General features: G+C 43.4%; 1 protein-coding gene and 1 long non-coding RNA gene across 13 annotated transcripts in view; one reads left to right on the forward strand and one right to left on the reverse strand.

Moving 5' to 3' along the window:
• The window catches only part of BEND7 (BEN domain containing 7), a 104,143-nt gene extending 102,062 nt beyond the window's left edge, over positions 1 to 2,081 (reverse strand). For all 11 annotated transcript variants that reach the window (XM_047866291.1, XM_047866288.1, XM_047866293.1 and 8 more), the window contains exon 1: positions 1,575 to 2,081. In XM_047866291.1, the coding sequence (XP_047722247.1) occupies positions 1,575 to 1,635 (61 nt within the window). In that variant the 5' untranslated portion in view covers positions 1,636 to 2,081. The remainder of the gene's footprint in view (positions 1 to 1,574) is intronic.
• Positions 2,082 to 2,407: 326 nt separating this feature from the next.
• On the forward strand, positions 2,408 to 25,270 carry LOC125170108 (uncharacterized). Of its 2 annotated transcripts, XR_007153893.1 has the most exons (5): positions 2,408 to 2,776; positions 3,079 to 3,272; positions 22,281 to 22,420; positions 22,516 to 22,769; positions 25,068 to 25,270. It is a non-coding gene; the product is annotated as an uncharacterized LOC125170108 (long non-coding RNA). The 2 variants fall into 2 exon arrangements; XR_007153894.1 differs by lacking the exon at positions 25,068 to 25,270 and having other exon boundaries at positions 2,420 to 2,776; positions 22,519 to 22,799.
• Positions 25,271 to 25,610: the final 340 nt, after the last annotated feature.

Below are 25,610 nucleotides of genomic sequence, written 5' to 3' on the forward strand. Positions count from 1 at the left end.
TTTAAGAGCTTCTTTCTTTTCTACAGAGGCTCCTGTACTTGTCAATGGTCTATTTCTGAAAAGTAGGATCGTCTAAGTAAGAAAATAGAGGTTCCTTCTTAAAAGCTATTCCTTTTTTGTTTTGTTTTCTTTGGTGGCTTGAGACCTGACAGGACAAAGTCTACAAAACCACTCTCACTTTTCAGATAGACTAGTTAAGTTCCCTGAGGTCATAAATAAGGAAAGCAGCCTACCTTCCCGAATGAATCAATAGACCAACAGGCCGGTCACATATGGAGATTTTTAAACTACAAATGACTGAGTAATCAACACGGAAACAGAGGGAAGAGCCAAATATTTTGAATACGTAAAACTATGTCAGGCCTCTTTCATGAAGCAGTATCCAAACTAAATCAGGGAAAACAGGTATGAGGCGATCTTCAAAATGTCTACAATCAAACCATTTTCAGGCTTGCCGAAAACAGGCTTTATTGAATCTACATCATAGGTAGCTCAGCTTAGCTTGAAAAGCTCTGTTACTTGGAATTGCCCTCTAATGTTCATCAGCTCACATGTGACTTCCCCAGGTTGGTCGCCTTGCTCTCTCTACTCTGATGCCAGTGCTCTCTCTACTCTGATGCCAGTGCTAGATAAAACAGAGGAAAAAGGGGACACGTTCTGTGGTTTGCTTTTGACCTCAAGTTGATTCAAAGATTCTTTAAGCAAGGTGGTTCTCAACTCAATATCGGGACCCGGGACATTAGGACGAAAAAAGTCACCTGCCTCTAATTTAAGGTGACACAATGCATTTGGATAAACATATTTTTATGTCCGCTCTTAAGTTCTCAGCGGTTTTTAAAAAGTCCTATCAGGAAAATGAAGGCTCCGACAAGTAACTGAACACAGACAAGACGGTTCAACTTTCCCCTTCCCCCATAAAACATTCCTAAGCCCGAAGACCGTGATGTACACCTGTTAAATCGTCAGGAACCGGCTGGATTTTTTTTTTTAAAGATACTTTTCTGACCGATAAGTGATCTATTCCAAAACACCTTTCCAACCCAAATAACGTCTCTAGAAAAGACGCCGGAGGTCAGCAATTCTCATTTTGGGCTCGTGCACCTCATGAGCTTCTTTCTGGTTCTTAACAGAATCACCACCTTTTTTGCTTCTGTTTGGGGGGGAAAAAAGCAAACCCACAACCATTGGTCGGGATTCGTGTGTGCACGGCCTGACGGAGCGGCAGCTCTCCCCCACCCCCCAACCTAGCCACAGGAGTGGAATACCAAAGAAGGCTCTCGGCTCCCCAAGTGTCATTGTTTGCTAATTTCCTGATGTGCCCTCCGACTTGTTTACGCTGAATAGCATCCTGCCTCCCCCCGCACAACTTTGCCCGCCGCGCGGCGTGTGCGGCCGCGGCCCCCCCCTCCACCGCGGGAGGGGACTCGGGGGTCCCGGAAGCCCGGACCCCCGGAGTGGGACGCGCGGCCGCGGCGCGGGGCGGCGGGCTGGGCGCGGGGCTGTTTACGCGGCGCCAAGTCCTCCCTCCGCCGCCCGCACGCCCCCCGCCCGGCCCGGCGCGGCCCGCCGCTTACCTCGGCTCACCAGTTTGAAGCTCTGGGATTTCCTGCTCCTCTTCCTCTCGGAGAACTCCATGGTGCTGGCAGGAGGCAGGAGGCAGGGGCTGCGGCCGGGGGGCGGCCGGCGGGCGGAGGGAGCGGCGGCCGAGGCGGCGGCGGCGGCGGCGGCGGCGGCGCTGGCTCTTGTCACCCGGCAGCGGGAGCGCCAGGACCAAGGTCCGCGTCTTGAATCCGCAGGGGGAGGCAGAGGCAAGGGAAAAACCACCTCGAGCCCACTCGGGGGCTGCGGCTCGCGGGGTCGGCAGGAGGCGCTTTCCCGGGAGAAGTTGCCCCCGCCTGGCCGCCGCCGCCGCCCGGTCCCCTCAGCACGCCCCCCGACCCCTTCTCATTCCCCGGCTCTGTGCCTCGCGCAGCCGGAGCCGAACTTTCCGTTGGGGAGCGAGTTGGGGGCGGGGAGGGCGCGGCGCGGCGGGCCGGGTGCTGCCGGCGCCCTGCGCGCTGGCCGCGGGCCGGCCTGGGCGCTGCTCCGGACGCGGCGGCGGCGGCGGCGGCGGCGGCGAGCGCGGCCCCGGGGACGCGGCGGGCGGGCCGAGGGCGGCGGCGGCGGCGGCGGCGGCGGGGTGCGAGCCGGGTCGGGGCGCTGACCGCCCCCGCGGGAGGAGGGGCGCCGGGGAGGAGGCGGCGCCGCCGGGACCCCGGGGCCACCTGCTGGTGGAGCGCGGCCGCCGCCATCCCCGGGGGCCCCGGCCGCCGCCACCCACCGGCCTGGCCGCGCGGCGCCCCGAGGAGGAGCCGGAGGCCGCGGCGCAGCGCCCTCGGCCCGGCCGGCCGGCCTTCCCGCGGGGACGGCGGGCCCTGCTTGGCACTGGGGGTCGGGGGGTCGGGGCGCCGCTGTTCGGGGCCCGGCTCTCGGCCCCGAGCTCGTCTGCCTCTCGCCGCCGCCGCCCCCCCGGGGCCGAGCTTGCTGTACGTGGTGCGGGGTGTCGGGGACCCTCCGGCGAGCCCACTCCTTGCCTTGAGATCCAGGAGGTCGGAGAGCCACACTCATGGGCTCTATGCAAGTTTTAGGAAACACACACACACACACACACACACACACACACACACACACACACACCGGGCACACACACACACACGCATACACAACTTACCCCTCTGCGCTCTGCAAGGAAACGAAGAGATCTGAGAATTTACCGGTGAGAAGAGTATAGGAGAGAGTGAGCTTCAATTCTTTACATCAGTACAAAGGGGTTTGTAGGAAGATCCGGAGTTATATTCAAGGAGACAACTTGGAATGTGGGGCTTGGAGAGGGTGGACGGAGTGAGGGGCGCAACGTCAGTGGGTGCTTGTGTCTCTGCTGACTCTTAGGCAAGGAATGGTCAAGGCAGGTGCAGGGGACTCTGCGACTTGGTGTAATCGTGCCAAAATAATCGACAGCAACAGAATGCTTTTATTACTTTTATATAATCTTCTCTGGGGAGCTAAGAGCACGCCATTTCTTTCTCACAACATCCTTAGGGTGGGAATGCAAGAGAATTTTACACCACGTGGGAATGGCGGTACAGGACTGCGATCTGACGTCCTTGAAGGTGCCTCACCAAACTGATGGTTCCTAGACCTAAATAAAAAGAGAATAGAGAAATGGACGACCCATCCAGCACCGTGGCAAATTCAGATGGCCCCAAAAGAGTGGAGAGGAGTATGAGAAAAGGGTATGTTGGTAAATATGACAAGTTTCACCCTGGGGTCTCTCTCAGATAAGGAGACAGCCATCTGGGTCCACTCTTATTTAGCTGGGATACACAGAATAGGACAACTTGGAGGAAGGGAGAAGTTGGAGGCAGCTAGCATACACACACCAGGAAACAAAACCAAGGCACAAGGTCATTAATTAAATAGTGGAAGCAGGGCCTGGTACACATTCTGAGGTCTTAGGTGGTATGCATCAAGTGAGGCGGCTGGTTATACCTGGCCAGGTTCAAGGAGAAATGTTCATGCAGTTCACCAAAGTAAACTCTTAAACAGAAGTTCTTAACCGATTTTGGTCACTGCCTCCTTGGAGATTATGTTCAAAGCTCAGGGTCCTTTTCCCAGAGAATATGTGTAGGACAAACAAAATTTTGTGGAGTTTTCTTGGAGTACTTGGACCCATTGGAGCTCCAAAAGGTGGCAAAAGAGGTTAAAGTGATAACAGGGATTAAATCAACTGTGCTATTTGGTTCTCTTCCATTTCCCCCCTCCTCTTTCTTTCTTTACAACAGGCAGTAGGAGCACCTGGGTGGCTGAGTCTGTTAAGTGTCTGACTTTGACTCAGGTCATGATCTCATGGGCTGTGGGTTCAAGCCCCACAGCAGGCTCTGTGGTAACAGCTAGGAGCCTGGAGCCTGCTTCCGATTCTATGTCTCCCTCTCTCTCTCTGCCCCTCCCCCACTCACACTTTGTCTCTCTCACTCTCAAAGATAGGTAAACATTAAAAAAAGTTAAAAGAAAACAGGCAGTAAACATCTGAAGATGTTTTGAATGTTTCTAAGGAAACAAGCACACCATTTTGTTTCCTTTCTTTTTTGTGATGTCTATTATTATTTATAAATTATTAAAAAAATGTTTATGTTCATTTATTTTTGAGAGAAAGAGAACCAGAGTGCAAGCACAGAGTGAAGGAGACAGAGGATCTGAAGCAGGCTCCATGCTGTCAGTGCAGAGCCCGATGAGGGACTTGAGCCCGCGAACTGTGAGATCATGACCTGAGCTAAAGTCGAACACTTAAACAACTGAGCCACACAGGCGCCCCTGTGAAGTCTAAATGTTAGTCCAAAAGCCACAAGGTTGTGTACTACACTGGTTGAGGAGCTTTTAGGATGCTTCCTGCCTTGGAGCATAAAATGAGATTTTATTATGCTCAAACTGTGGTGAGACCATTGAAAGTGCCACCAAGAAACAAATCCCTAGGGGAGAGATGAACAACTTTGCATTTTCGGTTAGAACGGAAATATAAATTCCGTTTACTGAAGAAAATATTTTTAATCAAGGATGAAATTTTTTAAAGTAATAATGTTTTTAAATAACAATCATTTTCCTTGGCCCCTTTCTCCTGGCTCAACAAAGATGGTCTGTGAGTGAGTGGTCTACAGAGGCCAGAGGTCAGACCTGTCCTGTTAACGTCTAGAGAAAATCAATGCTTTTTTATTCTTATTCATCACAGTGTGCAAATCACCATGCTTTACATAGCAAAATGTATATAGGTAAAGATTAATGATGACATTTAATAAAAAAGATTGCTTTAAGCAGTAGGTCTCTGTGTTAGTTTGCTTGAGCTTCCATAACAAAATATAGTTGACTGTGAATCACAATTTATTTTCTCACTGTTCTGAAGATTACAAGTCCCAGATGAAGGTCTGGCAGGCTCGGTTCCTGGTGGGAGCTCTCTTCCTGGCTTGTACACGGCTGCCTTCTCACAGTGTCCTCCCTGTTGCAGAGAGAGAGAGAGAGAGAGAGAGAGAGAGAGAATTCTGATCTCTTCCTCTTCTTCTTTTTTTTTTTATGTTTATTTTTTTTGAGAGGAAGAGAGAGAGTACAAGCAGAGGAGAGGCAGAGAGAGAGGGAGACAGAGAATCCCAGGCAGGCTCCACGCCGCCAGCATGGAGCTGGACTCTGCCTCCAGCTCATGAACTGTGAGATCACGACCTGAGCCGAAATCCAGAGTTGATCACCCAACCAACTGAGCCGCCCTGGCGCCCCTCTTCTTCTTCTTATAAGGAGTCTAATCCCATCATCAGTACCCTGTCCTCATGACCTCATCTAAACCTAATTACCTCCTCCCAAAGTCCTGCCCTCTAAGTACCATCATATTGGGGGGTAGGGCTTCGGCCTGTGAATTTGGGAGAACACAATTCATAGCAGTATCATTTTTGCTTGATTGAATATAGCTTTTGGGTTAGGGTATCCTGGAAAGTCATGTTGGAGATCTGTTAAGGTCCTTTCTCTGCCTCACCGGTACAAAGCCCCCAAACGTTTTAGAACTGCAGGTTTACGTATTATTTAAGGTTCACGGAAAACCAGTAAATGTTCTGTGACTTCATGGAGGCCAAACCTCATATAACCATCCTAAAACTCAGTTGATTATAAAGATTAAACATAGATTATAATCTTTGACAAAGACAGGTAGTTTGGCCAGAAAACATTTAAGCAATCTTAATCCTAATTCTTAAAACCCTTTCGAAAACTCTGTGTTGAGATGAAAATTTCCATCTTTCTTTAGATCCCTGCTGTCCAATAGAAATATAATGCAAGCCTTACATAGAATTTAAAGTTTTCTATTAGCCATATTAAAAATACTAAAAATAAACAGGTTAAATTCATTGTAATATATTTTCTTTAACCCAGTGCATTAAAAATAATACCATTTTGACATGTAATCAATATGAACATTAATGAGATATTTTACGTTCTTTTTTTTGGTACAAAATTTTGAAAATGGTGTGTATATTATACTTGGAGGGCAGATCAATTCAGATTAGCCAAATTTCAAGTGCTCAATAGCCACATGTGGCTAGTGGCTACCTCACTGGACAGCTCTGATTTAGAGGAACTATGATTTGAACCATGCTATTTATATCCATACAGATGATTGCAACATTGTTTGTTTTATTAATAACTTTCAAAAAAGATAAGCAGGATGGTATTATTGGATTTAAAACTTTATAAATCTTTGCTTGGAGTGCCTGGAATTGAAAATCCTGTCCTAGGTAGATTCTGGAATCTTTCAGGAAGCTTTAATAAAGATAAATATTGACTTTTCAGTGTAATGACAATTCCCCATCAGAAAGGTCATGGAAAGAATGGGCAACCCTGCTTTGGTCCCAATTTATCAATTTGTTTTTGGCCTAACTCATAGTTCATCTTTCATTTACTTTATGGGTTTTAGTTATTACATTTTATTTTATTCTTTTACTTATTTATTTTTTTAGTGCTTTATTTTTGAGAGAGACAGAGAGACAGAGGGACAGAGAGACAGAGAATCCAATGCAGGCTCCAGACTCTGAGCTGTCAGCACCGAGCCCGATGTGCGGCTTGAACTCGTGAACCGCGAGATCATGTCCTGAAGTCAGACGCTTAACCGACTGAGCCATCCAGGCACCCCTAGTTATTGTATTTTAAAGGAAAGGAAGAAGTATCTCTAAGAGATTACTTAAGTGAAAATGAGATCTTAGAACACTCCACAAATACTACCTTATATTTATATAGGACTTCTCTTATAGGAGTGCAAAGATATTTAAACATTGTCTAATCCTCTGAATTGCTATATGAGGTTGGTAGATACTACTATTCCAATTTTGCAAATGAGGAAAATCCTAAGACTAATTTTTAGTGCAACTTGGGGATGGTATACTGGTTTTCTGACAATCTTGAATGTGGTGCATTAACCTTGCTACATTTCTGTCATTTCTTTAAAATAAATATTTAATGTTCTTTTTTTTTGAGATCTAACTTATATGCAGTAAAGAATATAAATCTGAAGCATACACCTCAGTTTTTTTTATTTTGATATACATCCATGTAAATTCCCTGCCCCAGATTAAGATACAGAACATTTCCAGCCCACCAGCATGCTCCCTGTGGTCCCTCCCAGCAGATAACCCCTGCCCCCCGGGAAACCACAGTTCCAAAACCACAGCTCAATTTGTACCTGTTCTTGAACTTCATATAGATGGAATCGTAGTGTATGCTATCTTGGCTCAGGTTTCTTTTGGTCAACTTTACATCTGCGAGATTCATTCATATTGGGTATAGTGGCAGTTCTGTCTTCCATTGCCATGTATAAACCTACCAGAATATTTTTTAGCCATTCTGTTAATGGATATTCTTGTACATTTTTTTTTCTTTTTTTAAGTAAAGTATATTGACGTGCAATGTTCCATCAGTTTCCGGTGTACAGTATGATGATTTAACAATTCTGTACATTACTCAGTGTGCGTCAAGATAAGTGGGCTCTTAATCCCTTTTATCTGTTTCATCTTTTCCCCGACCCATCCCTCCTCTGGCAGCCACCAATTTGTTCTCTTTTTAAGATTCTGTTCTTTTATTTGTCACTTTTCCCCCCTCTGTTTTGTTTTAAAATAGTTTTTTTTAAGTGTACTTATTTTGGGAGAGAGAGGTGGGGTGCAGAGAGAGAGAGAGGGAGAGAGAGAATCCCAAGCAGGCTCCACGCTGTCAGCACAGAGCCTGACGTGGAGCTTAATCCCATGACCTGTGAGATCATGACTTGAGTCTAAATCAAGAGTCCATGCTTAACCGGCTGAGCCACCCAGGTGCCCCTGTTTGTTTTGTTTTTTAAATTCCATACATGAGTGAAATTATATGCTATTTGTCTTTCTCTGACTGACTTATTTCACTTAGCATTATACCATCTAGATCCATCTATGTTATTGTAAATGGCAAGATCTCAATTTTTTATGGCTGAGTAATATTCCATTGTATGTCTATACCACATCTTCTTTATCCTTTCGTCTGTGGGTGGACACCTGGGTTGCCTCTGTATCTTGGCTGTTGTAAATGCTGCAATGAGCATAGGGGTGCATATGTCCTTTCAAATTAATTACCTTCATTTTCTTTGGGTGAATACCCAATAGTGGAATTACTGGATTATATGGTAATTCTATTTTTAATGTTCTGAGGAACCTCCATGCCATTTTCCACACTGCACCAATTTACATTCCCACCAATGGTTCATGAGGGTTCCTTTTTTTCCACATCCTCGCCAACACTTGTTGGTTTTTTTTCTTTCTTTCTTTCTTTCTTTCTTTCTTTCTTTCTTTCTTTCTTCTTCTTCTTCTTCTTCTTCTTCTTCTTCTTCTTCTTTGAGAGAGAGAGAGAGAGAGAGAGAATCTCAAGGAGACTCCATGTTCAGCATGAACCTGATGTGGGGCTCTGTCCCACAACCCTGGGATCATAACTGGAGCCAAAATCAAGAGTTGGGTGCTCAACCACTGAGCCACCCAAGCGTCCCACTTCTGTTTTTGATTCTGACCATTCTGACCGGTGTTAAGTGATATCATGTTGTGGTTTTGATTTGCATTTCCCTGATGGTGAGTGATGATGAGCATCTTTTCATGTGTCTGTTGGCCATCTGGATGACTTGTTTGGAAAAATGTCTATTCAGTTCCTGTGCCCATTTTTAAATTGGATTATTACTATTATTATTATTACTATTATTATTATTTGGTGTTGAGTTGTATAAATTCTTCATGTATTTTGGATATTAACCCCTTATTAGATATATCATTTGCAGATATTTTCTCCCATTCAGTATGTTGCTGACCATTTGATAGATGGTTTCCCTTGCTGTGCAAAAACTTTTTATTTTAGTATAGTACCAATAATTTAATTTTGCTTTTGTTTTCCTTGCCTGGGAGATCTATCTAGAAAAACATTGCTAAGGCCAATGCCAAAAAGATTACTGCCTATGTTTTCTTCTAGGAGTCTCTGGTCTCAGGTCTCACATTTAGGTCTTTAATCCATTTTGAATTTATTTTGCATATGGTGCAAGAAAGTGGTCCAGTTTCAATCTTTTGTATGTAGCTGTCCGGTTTTCCCAACACCATTTTGTGCAGAGACTGTCTTTTCCTTGTTATATATTCTTCCTTCTTTGTCATAGATTAATTGACCATAAAAGCATGGGTTTGTTTCTGGGCTCTCTGTTCTGTTCTCTTGATCTATGTGTCTGTTTTTATGCCAGTACCTTACAGTTTTGATTATGACAGCTTTGTAGTATTTCTTAAAATCTGGGATTGTGATAACCCAGCTTTGTCCTTAAGATTGCTTTGGCCATTTGAAATCTTTTGTGGTTCCACACAAGTTTTAGTATTATTTGTTCTAATTCTGTGAAAAATGCTATTGGTATTTTGATAGGGATTGCATTGAATCTGTAGATTGCTTTGGGTAACATGGGCATTTGAACTATATTAATTCTTCCCATCCATGAGCATGGACTATCTTTCCATTTGTTTGTGTCATCTGTAGTTTCTTTCATCAGTGTTTTGTAGTTTTCAAAATACAAATCTTTCCTCATTTTTCCTTCATTAAGTTTGTCCCTAGGTATTTTATTCTGTTTGATGTAATTATAAATGGAATTATTTTCGTAATTTCTCTTTCTGCTACTTTGTTATTAGTGTATAGAAACACAACATATTTTTGTATATCGGTTTTGTATCCTGCAACTATGGAATTTATTTATTGTTTTGAATAGTTTTTTGGTGGAGTCTTTAGGGTTTTATATGTACAGTATAACGTCATCTGCAAATAGTGCTGTTTAACTTCTTCTTTACCAATTCCGATGTCTTTTTGTTTCTTTTTCTTGTTTAATTGCTGTGGTTAGGACTTCCAGTACTATGTGGAATGAAAGTGAAGGGAATGGACATTCTTGTCTTGTTCTTTATCTTAAAGGTTTTAATGTTGAGTATGATGTTAGCTGTGAGTTTTTCAAATACGGCCTCAGCATAGTGATTCAACGTTCCCTTGGAATCCACTTTTTTGAGCATTTTCATCATAAATGGATGTTGAATTTTGTCAAATTGCTTTTTCCACATCCATCATGATGATCATATGATTTTTGTCCTTCATTTTTTAAAATGTAGAATGTCAGGTTGATTGACTTACACGTACTTAACCATCCTTGCATCCCCAGAATAAATTCCACTTGAACATGGTGAATGATCCTCTTAAAGTATTGTTGAATGTAGTTTGGTAATATTTTGTTGAAGATTTTTGCATCTATGTTCATCAGGGATATTGGCCTATAGTTTTCTTTTTTCTAGTGTCTTTGGATTTGGGTATCAGGGTAATGCTGGCCTTTTAGAATGTATTTGGAAGCTTTCCTTCCCCTTCTATTTTTTAGAATAGTTTGAAGAGCATAGGAATTCAGTCTTCTTTAAATTTATCTGTGAAAACAGCTGGTCCTGGACTTTTGTTTCTTGAGAGTTTTGTGGTTACCAGTTCAATTTCATTACTAGTAATTGAGCTATTCAGATTTTTCTATTTCTCCCTTATTCAGTTTTGGAAGATCTTATGTTTCTATGTAGCTCGTGTTTTCATTCTCAATGGTCTTAACATCCTTCATTTTTAATGAAGCTAATTTCATAAAACTTTATGTCATGTTTAGATATTATTTTCTATCTGTATAAACTTTTTTTAAACTTGAATTTGTCAGTATATTAATTTCCTGAGGCTGCTGTAAGACATTACAACAAACTTGGTGACTTAACGCAGTAGAATTTGGTCTCTCTGGAGGCCAGGAGTTGGGCATCAGTAATTCTGGGCTATTGTCAAGGTGTCATCAGGGCTGTGTTCCCTACAGAGTCTCTAGAGGAGAATCTGTTCATTGCCGCTTTCTGTGCCTTTCCTCCTCCAGCTTCTGGAGGCTACTTGCATTCGTTGACTTGTGGCCACATCATTCCCATCTCTGCCTTTGGCTTCACAACCTTTTTTCCTCTGTGTGTGTGAAGTCTCTCTCTACCTCTCTTTTCTAAGGACTCTTATGATGGCATTTAGGGGCCACCCTGATTTTCCAGGATAACTCCCTATCTCCCCTTAATGTAATCATATCTGCAAAGATCCCTTTTTCATATAAGGTTATGTTCACAGGCCTCAAGGGTTTGGACACGGATCTTTTGGAGATCCACCAGTCAGTCTCACAGTCAAACTGACTCCAGTGTAACGAAACCCCAAGGTAAGATAGTGACATTATAGGCAAAGTTCTGGCTGGGAGCTGGAAGACTTGAGTGTGACCGCTTGTGCAAAATTTTACTGTCTGTGGGCCTCAGTTTCTTTACCTATGAGAACAATAACATATGCCTTTTCAACTCTACAGAGTTGTCTAGTCGTGGAATTCTGCATGTAAAAGGGTTTTGAGCTATTAAGATTTAGGGTCGTGTAGTATTAATCCGTGTCGTACCAGAGGAGATGTGATTCCGTGTCTGGCCCTTGAAATTGCAGTTCTCATATCTGCATCCTCAGAGGTGTCCGGGCTGTGGGCGGAGTTAACCTGGATTCTCTCCCCAAATTGGAGACAGTGTAGTATCAGAGTTTGGAGTGTATCCTCTGGTTTCAGACTGGCCGCGTTTGAAGCCCAGCCTGATCGCTTCCCCGTGGTACAATCTGGAGCTCTTTGGGGTCTGAAATAATAGAGTACCGTCCCAGCGCTCTATCCAGGCACAATTGAACCTAAAGAATTGTTAAGTAGTGGAAGGAGGTTAGCTACTTAAAGGAGCAAAAGGCGTGTAAGGGATCCACAAGGTGCACCCACCACATCTTGGCTGAGGAGAGGGGACAATAAAGGAACTGAGCACCCGGCCGGGAGTCAGTCCTCTCCAGAGAAGCCGCGGGGACCTCGGGAACATGCAGCCCGCTGGTGGGAAAGGACTTTCCAGAAGGTAGCGCCATTCTGCAGAAGCAGCTATCTGTGAGGACGGTGTGGCCCCGGGGTACAGCTGGGGACTCGCCCAAAGCTGGCTTCTGGTTTCCCTTGCTGCCTTACAAACACGGAGGGCCAGGGCCTGTCAGGGAGGACCATCCTGGGCCTGCTGCCTAACATCGGCCAGTCCCAGCTCACAAAGCCGGGCAAAGGAGGGTGGGTCTGGAGCTGAGAAACCAAACATTGATAACCGGCAGTTATTTACTCCCTTACACTGTGTGTTCTTCACCTGGGAGCTGGGGGGGGATCGTTGTGCCCCCCACATAGAATTATCGTAGAAAGTAATGAATTCACGCAGGCGAGCGCTCAGACGAGTGGCTGGCACAGCCTCGGTCAGTTGTTCCTACTGGATCTTATTTCTCAGGTCCGAGTCATGAGCTGACACGGAGGGACAAAGACGACGCGGCCCCTGCCCTCACAGGGCCTCCCCTTTAGTTTGAGGCTGGTCAGATTTGAGATACTTCCTAGTTTATATTTTAAGGAATAACACTGTCTCAAAGCCTACCTCCAAGAATTTTAAAAACTTCTTCCCATAGTAGAACAATTTTTTTTTTTTTTTTTTTTTTTTTGCTGGAGCTTTTTCAGCAGGGACATATGCGTGCTATTTTTCTGTCTGACTCTGTGAATGAAGAAATCGGTGCCAAATCAGCGACTTCCTTGATCCGATACTTAACTGGCTGCCGTGGGTCAGGCAGTGTCCTAGGCACTGGGCATATAGATGCAAACAAGGCATAACCAAAGGTTTCTGTCCGCGTGGCGCTTAGATCGCTAGGTGGGGGCTGCAGGCGACAGGCAGTAAGCAAACTAAATAAAACTACGGCCCAAGTGGTAAACACTCTGGTGAAAATTAAAACCGGGAACAGGGACCCACTCGATTCTTCTTCTCGAGTCTCACTCCTCGAGAGGACTTGTGTGCGTCTGTGGTTTGGTGCCAGTCCCTGGTCCGTTCTTCGGTTCCGTATCATTGGCAGAAACTAGAAACCCGAGGAGCCCAGGAAAGCCTGTGCCGGGACAGTTTGGGGTGAAATGTGAGTTGGGTTCTTTGTGCCACTCTTCTCTCCATACCGAAGACAGGCGCCCTTCTTCAGTCCATTCAGGCTCGTCGTGCCGAGTTTCACAAACACTCTGTGGGCGACGAAGCCCTCTCCCTCAGTTCTCTCTTACCTGCCAGGCTGGTGGTGATGATGTCTGGTGAGTTGCTGAACCCCGTCTTTTTCACTTTATGTCTGAATGGCAACATCTCCTTAAATCTGAGTAAGCCCTCTGTGTTAAGTTCTTTTTTTTTTTTTTTTTTAGAAAATTTTAACACATTTTTTTAAAGTTTATTTACTTATTTTGAGAGAGAGAGAGAGAGCACGAGTAGGGGAGGGGCAGACAGGGAGGGAGAGAGAGGCCAAGGCAGCATAGAGCCCGCTGCGGGGCTCGAACTCACCAACTGTGAGATCATGACCTGAGCCAAAATCAAGAGTCGGACGCTTAACCGACGGAGCCACCCAGGCGCCGCTCTGTGTTAAATCCTTTAAAAAAAAATCTTTTCTCTTTTGAATATTCATGGGAATGGCTGCTCTCCAACCTATGAATTGAAAGTAAAAGTTTTGGACTAATCTCTTCCATTTAATTCCCCCGCCGCAGAGACTTCAGAAACAGGTCTGAAAATTATAGGAACCACAAATTTAAAAAGTGTTAGTTTGATATGTCTGAAATTAATGCTTTAATTTATTCACCACAGAATGTCTTCACACATCGCTGTTTTGTGTAATTTATACCATATACTGTCTACTCAAGTTAATGTGTGAAGCATGGTTAAATTACGCCTAAAAAGGAATATGAAAACTATCTACAATATGGTGACGGGAAAAGGGCCTAAGTAGGAGCAATGGGGCAAAATTTAAATAAGACAAATTGAAATAGAAGCTTCAGAAAAACTGTCAGGTGTCTTAAGATGTGCCTAACTAGAACACGCTCCTCGGAAAAGACTTTAAAACATCCAGAGAAGTCTACTGGGAAAGGGGCAAAGTTCTCGAAAATATTTCTATAGGGAACATGTAACTGTACATGTGGCCTAAAAAATGGACTAGATAACCTAATAGGCTTTTGCGTGTCTCGTACCTTCCGCTTTCAGTGTTTGGTTAATCTTGTCAAAGTAGGTTTGGGATAAAGATCAAATGAACAATTGTAGAGAAGAGGGAGATGTATTTTTCAATATTATTTCATTTGTTCTTTTCACCAAAGTGTATGGCATGCTGACAGGACTGTCATCCATTTTCTTATGGCTAATTTAAGGCTGGTAAAGGGTGCCAGGCCCATAGCTCGGGAGGCCGCCATTTGCCCTACACTCCCCTGACCTTGTGCTCGGCCTCATTCTCTGAGGGAGAGAACCAGAAAGGCAGGATGCTCTCTCTGTGATGTGGTGTTGTTTTGTTTTTGAGGTTAATAATACAATACCAATGAGCATTTTTGAATGTTAGCAATTTGGAGATTGCATTCGTTAATTCCCTGAAACTCCTCCTTATGTGCAAAGCCCTTCTGGGTTTTAGGCTCCGTAGAAAATCAAGATCTCTGGGAGACTGCTCCTGCCTTTAGTGAGAGTACAGTTTGGTAAGCTGCTAAAATGAGAAACAGCTGCTGTCTTTTTCATTTTTTAATGTTTATTTGTCTTTGAGAGAGAGACAAAGAGAGAGAGAGAGAGAGAGAGAGAGAGAGAGCACGAGCAGGGGAGGGGCAGAGAGAGAGGGAGGTACGGAATCTGAAGCAGGCTCTAGGCTCCGAGCTGTCAGCGCAGAACCGGACGTGGGGCTTGAACTCATGAACCACGAGATCATGACCTGAGCCGGAGTCAGAAGCGTAACCTACTGAGTCACCCAGGCTCCTCAAAAGAGCTGCTGTCTTTACATGGGCCATCACTTCTAAAACAGTGAATGCTCAATGGGAAATGGAATTCAGACAGGTGAGTGATGAGGGGCTGGGGAGAAGGGGTGTGCAGGAAGAGATCACCAGGTTGAGTGGGAATAAGTTTATTTCCCCCTGTGATTATTTAATGGCCTTGTTTTTACTCTCCCATTAATCAAGGTTCTCCAGAGAAACAGAATCGATGGGAGATAGATATAGATATAGATATAGATATAGATATAGATATAGATATAGATAGATAAAGAGATTCCTTTAGGGAATTGGCTCACATGATTGCAGGTGGTAAGGAGTCCCAAAATCTGATTCTGCAAGCTTGACACCCAGGAAGGCCAGTGGTGTAGTTCAGTCCGAGTCTGAAGGCTGGAGAACCAGATGGGCTAATGGTGTCCATCTCAGTCCAAGGGCAGGAGGGCACTGATGTCCCAGCTCAGGCAGGCAGGGAGGAAGCAAAAGGGGAGAATTCCTCCTTCCTCTGCCTTTTTGTTTTCTTTGGACCTTGAATGGTTGGGGTAATGCTCACCCACATTGGGGAGGGCGATGTGCTTTACTGGGGCCACCAACTCACCTGCTAATCTCGTTGCAAACACCCTCACAGATGCACCCAGAAATAACATTTACTTTGAGCTCCCCATGTCCCAGTCAGGTTGACACATAAAATTAACCATCACAACTCTTAAGTCGTATTTCAGCGTAAGTTTTCAGTCTTGAATAGCATAAGTTTTAGGCTTCCTTAGAGGAGACACCTGTTGCTGTCTAAGCCTTCACTTGAGCCTCATCCTGTTTCACACACTGAAGGGCTTCTCTCTCCTTGTTCCCCTGCTCTGTTCTCCCGGAAGCTCTGGTGTCACATGGGCTGAATCTCCTTGACCCCATCCCCCATGAGTCCCCCACTGTACAGGCACAGGAAGAGGTTCTGTACTCCCCACCTCCTGGGCTGCTGCTGTCTTGAACTAGCACAGACCCAGTCCAGCCTGATGGGGCCAACCAAGGGTCTTTCATTGCCTCTGCAGAATCCTGGATTGTTAAAACTTTGTTAAGAATGCTTGCGTGAGGGGTGCCTAGGTGGCTCAGTTGGTTAAGTATCTGACTCTTGGTTTTGGCTCAGGTCATGATCTCATGGTTTGTAAGTTTGAGCCCTGTGTGGGTCTCTGCACTAACAGTGTAGAATCAGGGCGCCTGGGTGGCTCAGTCGGTTGAGCGTCTGACTTTGGCTCGGGTCATGATCTCACAGTTTGTGAGTTCGAGCCCCATGTCGGGCTCTGTGCTGACAGCTCAGAGCCTGGAGCCTGCTTCGGATTCTGTGTCTCCCTCTGTCTCTGCCCCTTCCCTGCTCATGCTCTGTCTCTCTCTGTCTCTCAAAAATGAATAAACATTAAAAAAAAAATTATAACAGTACGGAATCTGCTTGGGATTCTCTCTGTCTCTCTGCCTCTCCCTCCCTCTTGCTCTCTCTCAAATAAATAAATAAATAAATAAATAAATACACAAACATTTTAAAACATTGTGTAAAAAAAAAAAAGAAGAATGCTTGAATGAGATCTGTCTTTTGGGGGAAATGTAGTTTTTAAAAAACCAAAGCAAGACAAGTAAAATTGGATGTCAGCTATAAAACTTAAGTGATCTGGTACATCTTCTGGTTTCATAATTTGATTGTTAGTAATTAATAATCCATGTAAATACATTATACAACTCTAGTAATTTTTACTAATTTCATTGAAGTCATTGATAATGACATTTTAAATAAGATGTAAATCTATGTATACAATTCTATTAATTTTTACTAATTTGATTGAAGTTGTTTTTAATTACCTTTTAAATAAGATGTAAATATATTCCATGTTTGCTTTGAAAGTAATGACCCACCCCCATGCTGTAATAGTTTCAGTCTCTGAAGAATTAGTCTGAGACTCCTTTTCCTTTTCTTAAGAGGATGAACAGGACTGAAGGTAGGCACGTGAGAATAAGCCAGTTTAGACAGTGTTTATCACTGAAAGTCTTCACTTTTCGACTCGGTCTACATTAGCGTTTTGCAAGACAAAAACATCATGAGCTTTTGAGCACTTTGGTTGACGCCTACCCTTCACCCCTCAGTTTTCCAGGTCAGCATGGTTCTCTTTTACCATAGTGTCTTTGATCTATTTGTCTTCTCAGTTTGGTAATGCAGATTTCTTTCAGATTTTTAAACAAAAATGTTCCCGCAAGCAATTTGCCTTGAAATTCCCATCTCCCTTCCAGAAACGGAGAAAAGGCTATGCACTCCTCTGTGCAAGCTGAGCTGACAAATAAATTGTTACCTGGCTACAGCGTCGTGTACGCTGTGAGGACAAGCTGACTTGGTTTCTATGTCTAGTACATCAACAAAACATTTCCAGCTACTTAAGCATCTTACTACTCCAGATTGCCTCTGCCTGATCCTGCTGTTTTCAGAGACTGCCTTTCTTCCTACCCCCCCCCCACCTTTTTAAATATTCTGATGGTTTAGGTACATTTTTAGTGGGCAATTCAAGAGAAAGTGTATACCTAAGAATTCTCATTTTTAAGCCTAAGATATTCACTTGTGGTTGATATTCTCCTCACTCATTGTCCTAAATTAGGGTTACCAGATCTCCAGAGAAAAGTCAAACAGGACCACCCAGTTAAATTTGAACTTCACATAAAGAATGAATACTTTTTTTTCAAGTGTAAGTATACCCCATGCAATATTTGGGACATATTTATACTAAGTAATTATTTGTTCTTTATGTGAAATTCAGACTTAATTCAGTGTACCGTATTACAATTTTTTTAACTTATTTTTGAGAGAGAGACAGAGACAGTGTGAGTAGGGGAGGGGCAGAGAAAGGGAGACACAGAATCTGAAAGAGGCTCCAGGCTCTGAGCTGTTAGTACAGAGCCTGACATGGGGCTCAGACTCACAAACCGTGAGATCATGACCCGAGCCAAAATCGGATGCTTAACCGACTGAGCCACCCAGGTGCCCCCAGTGTACTGTATTTTATTTGGCCACCTTATCATACATGGGAATTTCTGCTTTGCAGTTTCTCTACCCTCCAATCCCCAGTGTTTCTTCTGGGGTTCAGAGTCCAAAGAGAGGGAGAGGGAGTAGGGATATAGGAATGGATACTTGACTTTCATTATCAGGTCTTTGGCAGTTTCTGGGGCTTTCAACTCCCTTTTAAACCTAGAAAAGTGGTACTTAGGTATCAGGTAAAAGGGGAGGGACCCCAGGAATAATGTAGCTCCAGGGATGAGGTAGCTTCTTATGACACTGTTTATGCATCCATTTAAATCAATACCAAGTTATCCAGACCCCAGCGGGCCTGCAGCCATATATACCAGTGAATATGTGGTCCTTGAACTGTTCATCTAGAGTCTATAGTCAGGTCATGTTGTACTTTATGCTGTCCTGACAGTTTATCTGGTTGAGATCACTCATCACACGACTGCTACTTAGTGAAATGGAATTCTGCTTGTAAGACATTGGTATGACAAGGAAAAAATTCATATTTCAGGATTCACAGCCCCTTCTCCCCTTCCTCACCTTGAAAAAGAAGAGTTTTCTTTTTACCTGTGCTGTGTCCCTGGTCCTAGGATTGCACAGGACCAGGTTAATGCATGAGAAAGGGAATCAAATGCAGCCAAGGCCAGTTCATTTGATCTCAGGAAGCAGTACGGTGAGAAAAGAACAGATAGAGAAGATAAGAGTGGTAGGCAGAAAAGGAACAGAGGGGTATGTGTGTGGAAGGGGTCATAGGGGAAAGAGCGAAAAGGGGGGATTTTAGATGGAAAGGAGGTCTGGAGGCAGTGTTCCTGCCCGGCTCTGTGAGATACCAGAGAGGAGAAAGAAAAGATTTTCAGGAAGCTGTGCTGTGTGTTGTAGGATTCGTCACCCTCTTGGCATTTTTTGAGAGACTGTGGTTAATATTATATTTATCTAATGACTCTTACTTTCTCAGAGATTTCCTCTGGATGGGAATTATCCTGAAATACACCTACATGCAACCTAGCTTATGCAATTTACACAACATGAGGCAGAAGGAAAAAGCAGGGCAGTAAGGATCCATTAAATTCCAATCAGATACCTATTTTGGCAGCAAAACTGTAAAACTAGTACCTCACTTATTTCATCATTACAACATTCCCCGGGAAGAGCTACAACGGGTATTCCCAGTAGGAACACTAAAGCATAAATTGACGTTGTCTGTTCATGTCTTTATGACGTTATGGATTTTCTCTCTACCTTCCTCCCTTTCCCTCACATAGTTACATACACGTGTGGCATGACATACATGTGACATAGGATCGTGAGATAAATACACTTTTATTTTTGTCATGCAAGGTAGAAGTTACATTCCAAGTTAATGTTCTTTTTTTTTCTCCCAAAGTTGTCGATACGGATGCTACAGTCTTTGCATCTGTGCGTCATTGTCTCAGATTGCATTACATTTGAACATTGCATTGTTCAAAACCATTGGGATCTTCTGTTGTGGCATAACCTTCAGAGTTTTGTCAAGTTACTTCGAATATCTTCAGTGATGGAAAATCTTCATCCTTAACGATGTATTTGACTTCTGGAAACAGCCAAGGATTATTTGGAACATGCCTTGATTACATTAAAACATGTAATGATAATAGATAACACTTCTGGATAAAAACAAGATAGGAAAATTGATGACGCTTTTCGTATAGCTCATAAACTGAAAATAATTATAAAAAATAAGCTATTCTAAGTTATTTTTGAGCAATGGATTGTGTTGAATAAAAGAGTAGTCTACTGAAAAACTATCTCAAAATAATCATTTGTTTGCAACTGTGTTACTTTATTTGTTCATTCATCTATTCATTCAACATTAATTCAGTAGACACGCCATGAGGACCTACCCTATCTTAAATGGTACCTCCGAAAAGAAAACTTTGTTCTTGTCCTCAAAGAACTTCTATTTCTATAGAGAAAAAGATATACAAGCATGATTTTAGTGTGCAGATCTTATCTGAAACCTTTGATGGGTTTTAGAATTCAGAATATTTCACATTTTTACAAAGTAAATAGGACAAGAGGCCAGTCACTATAGCTGTAGAACATTACCCAAAATTTTGTGCCTTAAAACAACAAAAACGTTTGTCTTTCTCATGAATCTACATTTAGATTCATGGCTTGGCATGAATCAAGCCTTGGCATTCGAGGCTTGGCATCAGCTGATCTTTGCTCCATTCAGCCAACAGTGGGGGGCACTTGAGTGCTGAGGACAGGCTTCACCTACCCCCTCATGTCTGATAGTTGATGCTGGTTGGTGGTTAATAATGGCTGGTGGTTGAGACCTTGGCTGGGGTTGTGGGCTAGAACAGTTTCGGGTGGCTTCACTGTGGCTGAGCTTCCTCACAACATGGTGGCTGAGTTCAAAGGGCAAGCATTTTGGGGGAGAAGGGAAAATAGGCAGAAGCCACATCACCTTTGATGACCTAGCCTTGGAAGTCAAGCCATGTCACTTCCACCACTTTTATTCATAAAAGCACTCCCATTTTCAAGGGGGAGAGGAAGTAGACTTCCCCTCTTGATAAGTAGTAAAAGTTCTAGAATAACTTCTGGGATGAGAAATGCTGCAGTAGCCATTTTTGGAATGGTGCATATACTCTAGGTGTGTGTACCCTGTGTTCCAGACCATTATCAGTGCTGTCTGAGGCTTCACTGTGCGATGAAACCCATGAATAGTTCTGCAACAAAATGAATGAATATTAAAGTGGACTAAACTGAGATTATTTAAAAATTTTTTTCAATGTTTATTTATTTTTGAGAGACAGAGAGTGACAGAGTGTGAGTAGGGAAGGGGCAGAGAGAGAGGGAGACACAGAATTCACAGCAGGCTCCAGGCTCTGAGCTGTCAGCACAGAGCCTGACGTGGGGCTCAAACCCATGAACCGTGAGATCATGACCTGGGCCGAAGTCGGACGCCCAACTGACTGAGCCACCCAGGCACCCCTAAATTGAGATTATAAATATAAATAGTTCAATTCAGGTTCTGTCACCAAATGGGTTTCCAAAAAATATTTCCCTTTTAAGAGATTTCTGGATTTTAGACTTTCTAGTAAGTGGTTTTTGAGTTGTAATATAATTTGTGCTGATGGAGGCGATAGGCATTTACAACACATGTCGAAGAAGAGACTGTAGGAGAACTAGAGGAGAAAGAGATCTTTACAGAACAGGTAACTGAAGGTGGATTCTTTAGGAAGGGTGTTCCAAATCAAAGAAATGCCAACAGAATGGAGATCGGGGTGTGGAGAAAAAGCAAGATTCAAAAATAGCTAGAATATATACATGAGAGAGTTTTAGGGGCCAGATCAGCAAGAGTCTTGGATGCCATATTACAGAATTTGGATTTTAGCCTGTAGAGACAATATGAAGCCAATTAGGGATTGTAAGCAGGAGAGGTACGTGATCATATTTGTCCTTCAGAACAATTATTTTGGTGACAAATAGTAGGTTGAGGGGTATGAGGATCTCGTTCACTCAGGACGCTCTTCAGTAGGCAGCTAGAATTTATGATTGCCTGAAATGAGAGCAAGGAAGAGGGGTGCCTGGGTGGCTCAGTAGGTTAAGCATCCAACTCTTCTTTTTTCTTTTTTGTTTAAATTTATTCTGAGAGAGACAGAGCACATGTGTGCAGGGGAGGGGCAGAGAGAGAGGAGAGAGAGAATTCCAAGCAGACACTATGCTCTCAGTGTAGAGCCCAACACAACTGTGAGATCCCACAACTGTGAGATCATGACCTGAGCCAAGATCAAGAGTCAGAGGCTTAACTGACCGAGCCACCCAGGCGCCCCAAGCATCTGACTCTTGATTTCGGCTCAGGTCATGTAATCACAGTTGTGAGACCCTCTTAAGCCCTGCTTAAGATTCTCTCTCCCCCTCTGTCTCTGTCCCTCTCCAGCTCTCTCTCTCTCTCAAAAGGAAAAAAAAAAACTTTAAAAAAAGGAGCAAGGGAGAACTGTTGAATTTAGCCACCATTTCCTTTTGTGCTAGGATCAGAGTTAATCAAGAAAACTGTGATGTGGAGATGGAGAGGAGTTGTCAGATTGACTCTTTTCTAATTAATTTTTTATCCAAGTAGTGTATATATCTTCTTTACGATGTAAAATAGCACAAGGCATAGAATAAAAACCAATGTGCACGGTACCATGTCTCATTACCTCCAGTCTTACTCCTTAAAGGCTACCACTTTCCCCCCTTTAAATGGTTTCTTCTGGGATTTACTTCTATGTTCTAAATAAGGTACTGTGTCTGTGGAAAGTAACAAAATAAACCAATTGAAAATGACTTAAATAATACCACTGATTCTCACAACAGGAAGTCCAGACTGGACAGGCTTCGGACACCATGTTTGCTTCCATCTCAGTTGGCTTCTCATCATGATCACGAGATCAATGCTTCTATTACAACAGTCACATGAAAAAAAATCCAATGTAAGAAGAGGCATTATTCTTCTGGTGAGTCTGTGTGTGTGTGTGTGTGTGTGTGTGTGTGTGTGTGTGTGGTGTTCTTGTTTTCATTTTTGTTTATCAGCAAATACATTTTTTTCCAGAAGCTCCAAAACTCTCTGCCCCTCCCGTGCTTTTGGATAATTTGGGTCATATGCCCCGTGTTGGATTATCTTCGGTCAGTTTGGCATTACCACCACCCCTTCTATGGTCTCCTTTGCTTTGGAGAGAAGCCAGGCGCTACATTCCTCTTTATTGTATGGTTCCAGCCTAGAGCGTATTCATGAGAGGCATCCTTGAGACAAAATGATGGAGAGATCATTATTCTTCAGTCAGTTGCAGCCAGAATTGTGAACAGGTGTGATACTCCTAGAGACATTTTTTTTGGGGGGGGGGTGGGGATAAGCCACCAATTCCCTGTATTAAAGTCATTTATAGCTAGACTGCAAAGAGGAACTTCTGTTTTCTGGACTGATATGTGACCCTTCCTAAGCATAGCACTGATGCAAGCGAAATGAATTACAGCACTGACATAAGACAAATCAGGATTTAGATATGATTTCAATATGGAGCACAATGGTAATATGGAGGAAATTTGACTTCTAGTAATGGCAGGGTAGCTTGGTCGGGATAATCTTCCTACAGGCGAGCATGATAGAGCCTGGATGGGAATATTAAAAACCAACTATCTGAAGACATTCAGCAGGAACTAAAAGCAGGTGGATATTGGAGAGGAGTCTGCCCTTAAAATATGGGAACTACACAAATGTGATTTTTGGCTTTGCAGTTTATGTTCAGAGTTGTTCACCAATCCATTAGGTGGCTCAGAATGGAGTTGTATTACTGAATAATTCAGCTGAATTACTGAATACTAGTGTCAGAGTATAGAATTCAGGCCTGGAAGAGCAGCTGGGCAGCTAGAAGGGGAATCCTAGAAAAGAGGAGGTCATGGAGGTGGTAAACCCCAAATTTGCATATAAACTCTTCTCAAATTCATGTCCAGCCACTGAAATATGCATCAGTGGGAGAGACCACATAGAATACAGAGAAAAAGTGACCATTAGGAGCGGGAAGAATTGAGCAGAGATTTCAGCTTACACCCAAAACAGAGAAGACAGACCTAGGAGTTTGAGTCTAGCCAATTTAATTCCTTACTAGAAGAAAAATCACACTCTTCTGAGCAATATAACAGAATCACAAATGTCTACAATGTATAATTCTTAATGTCTAGTATACAGTAAAAATGCCCAAATGTACAAAGAGATAGGAAAATATGACCCATATGCAAGAAGAAGGAAAAAAACAATCAGAGAAAACCGAACCTTCAGTGGTCCTTAGTAGACAGAAACTTTAAAGCAGCTATTATAGATATGCTCAAAGACTTATAGGAAAACGTAGTCTTAATGAATGAACAGATGGAGAAACAGCAGCAAAATAGAAGGAATGAAAAGCTCCCATTTTACTCTGTTTAGGCTGCTGTAACAAAAACACCATAGACTGAGTGGCTTCAGTAAACATTGATTTCTCACAGTTTTGGAAGTCTGGGAAGTCCAAGATCAAGGCACCCAACAGATTTGGTCTCTGGTGACGTTCTGCTAACTGGTTCCTAGGTGGCCCTCTTCTCACTGTGTACTCTCATGGCAGAAGGAATAAGGGCACTCTCCGGGGCCTTTTTTACAAGAGGGGCACTAATGGGGGCACTAATCCCATTCACAGAGGCTCCACCTCATGACCTCGTTACCTCCCAGAGGCACCACCTCCTAACACCGTCACATTTGGGGTTAAGTTTTCAACATGTGAGTGGGGGGAGAGACTCAAATGAAAATTCTAGGTGGAAAATAACGGCAACCAAAATGAAACATTTACTAGCTTTGCTTAATGGCATATGGGAGATTGCACAAGAGTCCATGAATTTGAAAGCAGGTAAATGGGAATTATCCAAATTCAAGAAAAGGGAGAAAAGAAGAAATGCGAGTAGATTCTTAGAGAGCTATAGTTTCCGATATATAAGCAATCTGATACATGTGATTTGGAATACTAGAAGGAACGAAGAGAATAGGGAAGAAAAAAATTGGAAGAAAAAATTTGGAAGAAATAATGGCTGAAAACTTACCGATTTAGTAAAAACGCTAATGGGTCCAAGGTGAGTGAACCGCAAGCAGAATAAATACAAAACCAACCAAACAAAAAACAACAAATAACATTAGGCACACGACAGACTGTTGGAATCCAAAGATAAAGAGACAAGAGCCTGGAGGAAAAAAAAAAAAAGCCTGTGTATCACTTGGAGAGAAACAATAAGACAAATGATGGCAGACTTCTCATCAGAAGCAGCACACCCAGATCACATCAGTGGAAGGATCGCCCCAGTTGAGAGGAGTGTCGTCAGCGGAGTACCTTCAGTTTTCAGCCCCTTTCAAGACTGCCTCAACTGTAGAGCACTGACTCACTTAAGATCTTGCTTTTTCCTGGGAAACCTATAGCCAGCGATTGATCGATCAGTGCCCGAGCTGACCATCTTGGCCCAGTGCAAGACAAATCTGAAGGGCCATTCTTGCTCTGGCTCCCCCGGGGCATCGGTCGAGGCTGTCAGAGGATGTGCATCACAGCTCACTTTTTCCTTCTGACTACTCTCGCTTCCTTCTCCTTCCTACAGGTTTTGATACCCAGGGGACTCCTTAGGAAGCATTCTGCTGGCTAAATTTCAGCTCAGAGCCTACCTCCTCGGAAACCCAACCCATGACAACAACTGAATAATACCTTTAAGTGCCGAAATAAGTAGAACTGTCAACCCAGCATTCTATATGCCGCAAAATTGTCTTTCAAGAATGAAGAAAAATAAAGATATTTTCAGGCGGACGAACGCTAAGAATGTGTATGTTGTGTTATAAGGAGGACTGAAGAAATTCTTCCAGTGGGAGATGAATCACACCAGACAATAACCTGGACACAAGGGCAAGAATGAAAAGCGCGGGAAGTAGTAAATATTTGGATGAATATAAGGGAAGGTACACAGTTTCTTCTCTCTTTTTTTTTTTTTAGATTTTATTTTTAAGTAATCTCTATACCCAAAGTGGGGCTCGAACACAAAACCCTGAGATCAAGAGTCGCGTGCTCCACCAACTGAGCCAGCCAGCTGTGCCACGTACACATTTTCTTAATTTCTTGAAAAAATCACGTGATTGTACAATACAACCTG

Source organism: Prionailurus viverrinus, chromosome B4 (genome assembly GCF_022837055.1).
Source record: "Prionailurus viverrinus isolate Anna chromosome B4, UM_Priviv_1.0, whole genome shotgun sequence".
Taxonomy (NCBI): domain Eukaryota; kingdom Metazoa; phylum Chordata; class Mammalia; order Carnivora; family Felidae; genus Prionailurus; species Prionailurus viverrinus.